The sequence below is a fragment of the Kogia breviceps genome, chromosome 6 (genome assembly GCF_026419965.1).
Source record: "Kogia breviceps isolate mKogBre1 chromosome 6, mKogBre1 haplotype 1, whole genome shotgun sequence".
NCBI classification, from domain to species: domain Eukaryota; kingdom Metazoa; phylum Chordata; class Mammalia; order Artiodactyla; family Physeteridae; genus Kogia; species Kogia breviceps.
Genome location: NC_081315.1, coordinates 80,181,286 through 80,193,027, shown reverse-complemented (window position 1 = coordinate 80,193,027; position 11,742 = coordinate 80,181,286). Strand labels below are relative to the sequence as shown.

General features: G+C 36.0%; 1 protein-coding gene across 1 annotated transcript in view; it reads right to left on the bottom strand.

The window, feature by feature from the left end:
- Positions 1–1,907: 1,907 nt before the first annotated feature.
- Positions 1,908–11,742, bottom strand: part of KCTD8 (potassium channel tetramerization domain containing 8) — a 268,756-nt gene continuing 258,921 nt past the window's right edge. The window contains exon 2 of the mRNA XM_059066521.2: positions 1,908–3,646. Coding sequence (XP_058922504.1) covers positions 3,186–3,646 — 461 coding nt within the window. The 3' untranslated portion in view covers positions 1,908–3,185. The remainder of the gene's footprint in view (positions 3,647–11,742) is intronic.

Below are 11,742 nucleotides of genomic sequence, written 5' to 3'. Positions count from 1 at the left end.
ATGAATAAGCAGGGCACAGATGATTAGGGGGGCAGTGAAAATACTCTGTGTGATACTATAACGATGGATATGTGTCATTATGCATTTATCCAAACCCCCAGAATGTAAAATATGAAGCGTGAACAATAATGTAAACTATGGACTTTGGGTGATAATGATGCATCAATGTAGGTTCATCAATTATAACAATGTACAGTTCTGATGGGGGATGCTGATAATGGAGGAGGTTGTGCATATTGGAGGGTAAGGGGTACATGAGAAATTTCAGTACCTTCCTCTCAATTTTGCTGTGAACCTAAAATGCTCTTAAGGTCTTTAAAGAAATTAGGGAGCCTTAAAATGACTATGCTATACAATTGTGTCTACCTACCTGCAACCTGACACAGCACACCAGCTGTTATATAAATGTTTTCTGTCTTGCTATGTTGCCCCTTTCCTGGTCCTTTGGCTAGAGAGAGCAGGATTTTGTTGGACCTTGCTTTTTCTGCAGTTGTTAGTATTGCTGGGTAACCAGCTTCAGCGATATATAGACAAAAAGAAAACCCAAGAAATTCCGTCACCATGCTGTTTTTTGGTCCCAATGTTTCTAGCCAGCTTTCCTTCTTTTATTAGCCTTTCAGAGCCTCTTAAGCGTGTTTGTATATAATGTCCAGGGTTTTCAGTTATACTTAGTGGGAGAAATAAGGAAAAGTATATCTACTCCATTTTTCCAAAATTGAAAATCTCACAATTTCACTTCTATTTCCTTTTCTCATCTTAGTTAGTACTCAATTTATGTTTCCACTTGAACTAATAATAAAACATCAGGTCACAAGTTAAGTAAATACTGTATATCAAACAAAAGGTATTCTCCAAAAATGCTCAACTTCAATGCCTTTCCAGCTCTTTTGACTTATGGTGATCCTCCAGATTTTATCTCCTGAGTCTTTGGAAAAGAAGTTTTATACAGCAGTTTTAGTCTAACTCATCTTTAAATTTTGGAGTCTCCTTTTCTTCAGGAAAGAGTCCTCATTCTAGCCTCCTCCCTTGATTCTTTTGTAAACCCAATTGGGACCAGCCAGGATCTAGCCTCTGGTGAAAGTGTAATGATTTGGGAGAATCAGACCATAAGCTTCTTCCCAAGGGCAACAGCTAGTAATTTGTGTTTCTTGAATAGGTTGTTAACCTTTGAGTCAAATGTTTGGTGTATGGTAAGTGCTCAATAGACTATTACTGAAATAGGTTCTAATTTACTAAGAAGGACTGTAAGGATAGACAATCTTAGTGGCATCACTTCAATTGTGGTAGAGCTATGAAGATCTGAAATAGTCCTCATTTACCAAATTTTTACCATTGCAATTCTATTTGAAGTTTTGTGTTGGGAAAAAACAGAGTAGGATGTGAAGTGTTCTTCAGATCTGTTCCCTGCCTTTCACTGCTAGGCTTTGTATCACAGGGGGATCACCTCTATTAAATTAATTTTCCTAGGCTCCGTTGCTAACTGCTTCTACTTATATTGGGACAATGGAAAGTGTTCGTGGGAAATTGGAATGTGGAAAGCTAGGATAATTTCTCCCCTCTTTGTTTTGGGAGATATCTTTGGAAGTGACTCTGACTCCTTAGTAGACATAGCTCTTTTTTTTTAATTGGAGCATAATTGCTTTACAATGTGCTAGTTTCTGCTGTACAATGAAGTGAATCAGCTATATTTTACATATATCCCCTCCCTCTTGGATCTCCCTCCCACCCCCACCCCCCCAATCCTGCCCATCTAGTTCATCTCAGAGCACGGAGCTGAGCTCCCTGTGCTATACAGCAGGTTCCCACTAGCTATCTGTTTTACACACGGTAGTGTATATATGTCAATCCTAATCTCCCAGTTCATCCCACCCTCCCCTTCCCCCCATGTCCGCATGTCCATTCTCTATGTCTGCGCCTTTATTCCTGCCCTGCAAATAGGTTCATCTGTACCATTATTTTAGATTCCACATGTATGCATTAATAAACGACATTTGTTTTTCTCTTTTTGACTTACTTCACTCTGTATGACAGACTCTAGGTCCATCCACATCTCTACAAATGACCCAGTTTCATTCCTTTGGATGGCTAATAGTCCATTGTATATATGTACCACATCTTCTTTATCCATTCATCTGTCGATGGACATTTAGTTCGCTTCCATGTCCTGGTAGCAAGTCTCTAGCTTGTCAACATTAAGGTTGAACATATCATTCTCCCGTTTGGGATTTTAAAGGAAAATTGAAGACAATGTAACAACTGAATATTTTAAAAGAAGAGTCAATAGAGATCAAGGAATTCTAATATATTTTCCTTTTTTTAAATAAATACATAAAGCTCTTTACCATTTCCCTCAATTATTTTGATTCACATTATAGTCAGATCTTTCAGAGCATCATTATACCAATTTTCACAGCCTGATGTAAGGACTCATTTCACAGAAATAATCATGACTAGCATTAATAGATGAATGTCAGTGTCATAACACAAGATTATAAGGCATATTTACATCATCTTAACATACAGAACACCATACACATACACAAAAAAATCACAGATCCAGAACAGATAAGATTCAATCTCCTAGACAGCTTACATTTATAGGCTTTGCCTGAACCTTTCATTTTTTTTTTTTTTGCTATTTTTTCATAATTTTTTTCTTTCCAAGCAGCAAAAAAACCTTCCCTACGTCTTGTGAATTATTCGTAACATTGTGCTCATGCAAAACTAATACTTGTTTTATTGCATTAACATTTAAACAGTTTTGGATTTGGGACCCAAAACCATGATCTAACATTTTACTTGATGTGGCTTCATCCTATTGTCACTTTATTTGGAGTGATATGATGATTTGTTTTTGGTGAGTTACAAAATGACAAACATGACCACAGTTCAAAAATCAAGATTCTAAGCTTCCTGGTCATGCACATTTTACTTTCATTCTTGCAAAATGGTTTGAATCAGGAACACCATTTGATTCAACATTTATTAATTTTCTTTTTTAAAAATCATATTTCTAAAAACAACAACAACAACAAAAATAATGAAAGAAAACACTGTCCTACATCCACTGTTCACAAAAAGGAAGAGCAGCAAGAATCACACTGACCATTGTTAGTACACAGTCAGGTGGTGACACCATAGTAAACACTGAACGTCATTGAAATACTGCAGGAATGTGATAATTACTATAACCCATACTTCTGTAACAGTTCAGACTGCCACTGGCGTTTGCGCTCTGGAAAATAATCTGGAATGTGGATTTTTTTAAAATCCTGAATACACTTTTTCATTTCTTCTTCCACACTTAGCTTCTCACAGACTTTCTTTTTGGAAAGATTGGTTTCCCGGGATTTGCTGATGAGTGTCTGAAAGAGTTCACTGTTTCTGCGTTTGTCTGGTGGGGGCATCCATTGCACAGGTGCTTTTTTGGAAGGACGATCCAATGTTAAGGTGTTAGGTTGGTGAGCTGTCGCCTGCTGGGCACTGGGTGGGTTGTCCTGGGGAGTGCTTGCCTCTGAGTGGCTGTCACAACTGGAAGTGGAGAGCTCATTACAGGAAGTCCCACTCTCACTTCCCTTATCTGTGACTTTGTCATGTTTCCTATCTTCATGCTCTTGTTTAGGTGACACTATTTTCTGATATGGTCCTATAAAGGAAAAAAAGAGTAGAAAAACTGAGTAAGAAGTGGGAAGGTCAAATTAAACAAGTTTATATTTTTTTATATTAAACCAAGAACTTTTCAGAAAAATGCCGTTTGTTGCACTAGTTTATATTTGAAGGATTAAATACAACACCTGGTGTTGTTAACGTATATTGAAACATGCAACATGGTGATTGAGTATTTATAACAATAAAATTCGGGAGGTTTTCTTGATGAGCATTTATGCCATAATCGATTTTCAGTAACTTTATGCCAAAAAAGATTTTTGTTATTTCAGTTACTAGTTCCTGAAATCTGAAAAAGATATCATATATAAATATTTTGCTAGTCCCATAACTATTTCATTAGACAGTTCAGTTCTGTTTTAACGAATGGCATTAGTTGTCTTTTGCATATATATTTCACCATTATAAAAGCAGAAAGAAATATAGATCAATGGAACAGGATAGAAAGCCCAGAGATAAACCCACACACATATGGTCACCTTATCTTTGATAAAGGAGGGAAGGATATACAGTGGAGAAAAGACAGCCTCTTCAATAAGTGGTGCTGGGAAAACTGGACAGCTACCTGTAAAAGTATGAAATTAGAACACTCCCTAACACCACACACAAAAATAAACTCAAAATGGGTTAAAGACCTAAATGTAAGGCCAGACACTATCAAACTCTTAGAGGAAAACATAGGCAGAACACTCTATGACATAAATCACAGCAAGATCCTTTTTGACCCATCTCCTAGAGAAATGGAAATAAAACCAAAAATAAACAAATAGGACCTAATGAAACTTAAAAGCTTTTGCACAGCAAAGGATACCATAAACAAGACCAAAAGACAACCCTCAGAATGGGAGAAAATATTTGCAAATGAAGCAACTGACAAAGGATTAATCTCCAAAATTTATAAGCAACTCATGCAACTCAATAACAAAAAAACAAACAACCCAATCCAAAAATGGGCAGAAGAACTAAATAGACATTTCTCCAAAGAAGATATACAGATTGCCAACAAACACATGAAAGAATGCTCAACATCATTAATCATTAGAGAAATGCAAATCAAAACTACAATGAGATATCATCTCACACTGGTCAGACTGGCCATCATCAAACACTCTAGAAACAATAAATGCTGGAGAGGGTGTGGAGAAAAGGGAACACTCTTGCACTGCTGGTGGGAATGTAAATTGATACAGCCACTATGGAGAACAGTATGGAGGTTCCTTAAAAAACTACAAATAGAACTACCATACGACCCTGCAATCCCACTACTGGGCATATACCCGGAGAAAACCATAATTCAAAAAGAGTCATGTACCAAAATGTTCATTGCAGCTCTATTTACGATAGCCAGGACATGGAAGCAAACTAAGTGTCCACTGACAGATGAATGGATAAAGAAGATGTGGCACATATATACAATGGAATATTACTCAGCCATAAAAAGAAATGAAACTGAGTTATTTATAAGGAGGTGGATGGACCTGGAGTCTGTCATACAGAGTGAAGTAAGTCAGAAGGAAAAAAAAAATACCGTATGCTAACACATATATATGGACTCTAAGGAAAAAAAAAAAATGTCATGAAGAGATTAGTGGCAGGACGGGAATAAAACACAGACTTACTAGAGCATGGACTTGAGGATATGGGGAGCGGGAAGGGTAAGCTGTGACGAAGTGAGAGAGTGGAAGGGACATATATACACTATCAAATGTAAATTAGATAGCTAATGGGAAGCTACCGCATAGCACAGGGAGATCACCTCTGTGCTTTGTGACCACCTAGAGGGGTGGGATAGGGAGGGTGGGAGAGAGGGTGATGCAAGAGCAAAGAGATATGGGAACATATGTATATGTAAAACTGATTCACTTTGTTGTAAAGGAAAAACTAACACACTATTGTAAAACAGTTATACTCCAATAAAGATGTTTACAAATAAATAAGTAAATAAATAAATAAATTACAAAAATAAATAAATAAAAATAAAAATAAAAGCAGAAAGTACCAGTGCTCTATTTTACAAAGTAGCAGCATTCTCCAGGCCCAGAAGTGCAATAGCATCATTTGTGCTTCCAAGAGAGAGGCTAGTTTAAATCTTATCCTCTATCTCTTAATCTTGCTTCCTATCTATTTCCTTGGAGAGAATTATGAAAGTGATGTAAAATATATATGTGCCTAATATTATGCTGAAAAATAGGGTTGAAATATAATATTCTCTTAAATTACAAGGCTTATCATTTGTGGTAAATTACGTAGGAGTACGATTTTCAGAAAGTGATAGTTTGCCAAGATAATTATTTCCAATACACAAACAGTTTATTTCCAAGAGGGAGCATATATTATTCTTTTTGACTCTGCTGTGGGATTAGGACCTCCATCTAACATTTATTGAATACCACCACATACCCAGAACTATAGTAAAACCTTGATTTAACTGGAGCCCAACCATTCAGAAATATAAGTTACCCAAATCTTATTTTTTTCTTGTAGTCAACTTTTATGAACAAGTTATATAAATCAGAACTGAAGGGAAAAGCATCAATATTTTAAGCAATTGCCTAGGGGATTCTGCTGTGCAGCCAGAATTGAGAACAACTAATCTAATTCAGAGGTTTCAACTTTAGCCACATATGGAATTACTTGGAAAGCTTAGATTATTGATGCCTTGGTCTTAACCCCAGACATCCTGCTTTAATGAGATGCTACCTGACCATCAGGTCATTTAATAAATTCAGGTGATTTCAACATGCAGTCAAGATTATGAGCCTTTCCTCAGTCTAATATATATGAATTGAGTTAATAACCAATATGAATAGTTTATATTAGTCAGAAGGTGGGGAAACAAACCAACAAAAATACTTTTCATAATAGCACTTACTATGTACTACCCACTGTTGGATGTTATCACTAATTTTCCTATTTAAAATCAGAAGAAAAAACCATTGATACCAGACATTTAGTTGAGTGGGATTAAAGATTTTTTAAAGTTTTAGAACATTTTGGAGTGATGAAAGTATTCTATATCTTGACTGTAGAGTTAAACACAGGACTGTATACATTTGTGAAAACACAGAATTGCAGAGCTGAAATGGATGGGTTTTATTGTATGTAAACTATATCTGAATTAACCTAACCAAAAACATACAAAAAATCCAAAAAGCTTTAAAGAATGTGTACTTATTTGAGAGACGGTCTTAACCAATATTTCATACTTCCTTTGTCCACAATACAGTAAAAACAGAACAAATACAGACACTTATGAAAGCTTAGTGCACTAATACATTTCAGAAGCATTTGCAATCATGGATTAAAGAAAACAGACATAAACAGTTGTTTCCTTTAAGTCTCTGCCATTTTCATTTATGGTAAGAGAGAAAGGGGGTGAATCTGAGGGATGGGGGTGGAGAAGATACACTTCCTAATACTCCTTGCTGACTTACCCACATCCATTCCATACCCTCCACTGTCTTTAGTGGCTGATATGGGCACAAACCATGTCCTTAGGCTCCCCTGCCTTGTGGTTTTCAGTTGGATTCAGCCAGTGGTAAAGACTGGCAAGATCATGTACTACCTGACCTCACCCCCAGGATTTCTGTGATCTGGTTTCATCTTTGGACCAAAAGGCACAGCCTTGTCTGGCAGCTCTCTCCACTTCTCTCACCGTCCTCCGCTCCCCGCCACCCCTTTTTCTGGATTCCATTAAACTAGGCTCACATCTTCAGGCCTACAGGTATCAACCATTTCCACTGTAACTGGCATGAAGGTATTGCCTACACTGTTATAAACTGACAATATTCAACTGTGCTCAAATTACTCAATTGGATATGCCTTCTCTTTCTTCTGGGACCTTGACTGATAGACCCATACTGGTCATTAACCATCCATTGACTAGAAGGGTGTTATTTGTAAAATCAGTTTTTTTTTTTTTTTTTTTTTTTTTTTAGTGGCATCAGGTTTTAGTGACAGTAATATTGAAAAGGGAGTGAGTTTGAAGTCCTACTGAACTGGAATCAAATTCCAGCTCTCTGGCAAATAGTCTTGTGGACTTGAGCAAGATACTTAGCTTCTCTAAGTCTCAATTTCCTTATCTATAAAATGGTAGTAGTAGTACTTCCCTCATAGGGTTATTTTGAGATTAAATAAAATACCATACAAAAGGGTCTAGTACAGTAATTCTCAATATTGAGAGTATATCATTGTAATTTAAAAAAAAATATACATATGTTCAGTCCCATCTCTGGAGATTTTAAGTTTGCTGAAGGGTTTGTATGTATGTATTTATATGGCAGTCAGAGTGGTGAAGGAGGTATAGCATCTGCTTATCTAATTATCTTCATGGCAGAATGTGATCCCAAGCTGGCATGATGCCCACCAGCCTAGTAAAATGTAGGATATAAATAAATGGTTTTTACTCTTTCTGTCAATCTTCTGCATTTCTTTAACCAGAAATCTCCATAGAGGAATCTAAGATTCCCATTCCCAATAAAGACTAAAGGATTAAAATGAAGATACCTGGGGAAACCAATTTATGTTTAAGGATAAATGATTGATGAGATTTTTTTTCCTGTTAACAGGCAGGGAAATAGAGCATTAGATAAAGATACCCAGGCAGAAAAGTAATAACATCAGAGAGGAAGACAGTACAGAAAGAGGATACTAGGTACCTCCAAAGCAAATGGTTCATTCTGTTTTTCTTCACTGGGGAAAAACTGTTTAATGAGCTAGGCTAGCTGTTTACATACAGAGCTATATAAAGTCCATGTGTTAACTAAATAAATTATATACAGTTATTATGCTTAATGGCATTATAATTTATTCATGGAAATAATACTCTTCCCCATCTCCTCCCCCAAATACACACAAACAAATGCAGACTCCACAATACAGTAGGATGCAACATATGTATGATGGAAATGGATTGCTCTTGTTTGTAGTATAAGATGGAAACTCAAGGAAGACTTCTTTGAAGAAGGTATTGATCAGTTTAGCCAACAGAATTTTATTGAGCACCACTACGTTCCAGGCACTGTGCTGGGATCTAAAGGAAGCACATAGTGGGTGCTCCAGTGAAGTTCACAGGCTATTTTACGGTGTTTTATAACATAAACTGTTTAAAATGCATGCTGCACTGTAGAATATCTTCCACTATAGACTTTAAACTCTATGAAAAAAAATGGAGGTGGGAACCCGAATTTTCTATGGTCTTAAAAGCACCTTTTTTTTTTTTTTCCAAAAAAGAACTTGGAATAGGTACGGATATTAACAAGAATTAATAAATATACACTTTTATTTCTCATCCCTCCTACTTCTTAAGTTTTCTTTGGCAAGGTGGACTCCCAATCAAGAGACCAAATAGGTTCAGATGTTAACTTAAGGGAAAATGCATAACTTAATTTTGTCCACAAGTTTTGGTTTGTTTTTGAAGTGTAATTTGATCTACAGAGCTATGTTATTTCCTGTTACACAACATAGTGATTTAATATTTCTATACATTCCAAAGTAGTCACCACAATAAGTCTATTTATGTCACCACACAAAGATATTACATAGTTATTGACTATATTCCCCACATTGTACATTTCATACCTGCGACTCATTTTTTTTGCAACTGGAAGTTTGTACCTCTTAATGTCCCTCACCTATTTCCCTCATATATATATATATATATATATATATCACATCTTCTTTAGCCATTCATCTATTGATTGGCACTTAGGCTCCTTCCCCATCTTGGCTATTGCAAATAATGCTGCAATGAATATAGAGGTGCATGCATCTTTTCTAGTTAGTATTTTCATTTTCTTTGAGTAAATATCTAGGAGTGGAATTGCTAGATCATATGTTAGTTATATTTTTAATTTTTTGAAGAACCCACTTTTGAATGTATAGAATACTATGATAGTTCTTTGTATAAATCATTAAGGGTAATAGTCTCCTTTTGATTTATGTCAGAATTTTTGATGATGTATAACATATTATATATTATAATTGCTATTTGATTAAGCATACTTTAAATAATTACTGATAACAGTGCATTGAAATTGGGACTAAGATATAACAATAAAATGATTTATGTGTTTTTTATGACATGAAATGTAAGAAAAATAAATGAATTAAGAGGAAATAATAATTTACTCTAGTTGCTTAGTTTTCTGTGGATGCCTGCTAATTGTAGGCTTCCAGGGATAGTTTAAAACTTTACATCATTCTATTCAATGATCCAAAGCCACTTGAAATGCCTTAAGCACAACATGAATAATAATTTAAATAGCACTAAGTCCTGTATATATGGGAACAGCATGATTGTCAGAAACTTTTCTGTTTCTTCCAATAATAATATAATCAAATATATATCTAAGTGATCTTCCTAAAAGCATTTTGCCCTCTGAGTTGCAGCACCAATCAGACAGCATAAGAAAAGAAAATGAAGTATGATTTGGTGGCTTAATCAGCTGGGCTTTCTTCCATCACATAAAGAGACTAATGAATAATTATTAGAATAGGCAACAAATCAGTGAACAAGCAAATCTCACACCTATTTAAGATATAACTTTAAAAAGGAATTAGTTACTTAAAAGTCCAATACAAATGTGCAGCTAAAACTTTCCAAAAGTATTTGGAAAATTAAATCTTCCACTTTTCATTTGGCTATGTGCCATTAAATAGACTAGGATTTTCATCCAGGAGTTGATTGGCTTTCAGGGGGATTTATAGCCTTACCTAGGTACCTGCAAGCCAGCTACCTAGGTCATGCTGATCTACAACTAATTTTTAAAAGAACAGTCAGTACACACATGCACACGCACGTAACATACGTTCTGTTCCTTTATTATGCTCACACCTTTCTTCACTGTGGGAAAAGCCTTGGAAGATCTGAGTCTGAGCTTGTCTCAGCCTCTCTAGGCACGTACTTTGTGCTGGTCATATCACCTCTCTAATATTTGTTCTTGCTGGTTAAAATTTTTGGCTTGGCCCCTAGATTTATTTATGTTATAAAGTTCTATAATTCTAAATTATATAATGGATAGGAAAGACTTTTCCATGTAGTAAAATTCTAATCAAATATTAAATATAAAACATGAAAGAGTCCCCATTAATAGAAATTACCTCTTAGAATGGAGAAACAATTTCAATTTCCACTTAAGTACTTCACAGAATTACAGGGTTCAAGGATAACTTTCTTCGACGTTCATTGATAGGAAGGGTAGTTCTAGAAGACATTATCAACTTACATTTGTTTCATTAAATCTATCCTTGTCACTGAAACACCAGCAATGAGAATGATGCTTAAGGCAACACAGTGCAGATTGGCTGAGCTCACATCCTAGTTCAAGGACTTACTAGGTGTGCTTTCTTGGCCAGGTTACTTACTTTCTTTGGGCCTCTGTTTTCTCATGTTTAAACTTCACTGAGTTGCAGCAAGGATTCAATGAGCTAGCACATGTGAAGTACTCAGGATGTGCCCGGCATGTGTAAATGCTCACAGTGTTCAATATTATTATTATACAGAATAAACATCCAGTGCTATTTGGCTATAGTATGGCATAGCTGTTTATCTGAATATTGACAGTACTGAGTGAGGAATCCAAATATTTCCATTCTAATTTTGGCTCTACACATAGTACCCATGAACATATGAATTGCAGGCAAGTCACTTACTTCTCTAAGCCTGAGTTTTTTAGTCTATTAAAAATGAAATAAGAATAGTAATTCCTAGTCATATAGCCATAATAAGAAAGGAGATAATAGATGTCAAAGCAATTTTGCTGTAAAGTTCTCTATAAGTGATTTGAGAGGCTATTAAGTATTAAATTCTCATGTCCAAAAAGGAACTTATTTGAGAAAATAAAACACAAACGCTCTCTTTTGAGTTATTAAAATGTGTGAATTAAAAGTAATAGTAAGGGCTTCCCTGGTGGTGCAGCAGTTGAGAGTCCGCCTGCCAATTCAGGGGACACGGGTTCGTGCCCCGGTCCGCGAAGATCCCACATGCCGCGGAATGGCTGGGCCCGTGAGCCGTGGCCGCTGAGCCTGCACGTCTGGAGCCTGTGCTCCGCAACGGGAGAGGCCACAACAGTGAGA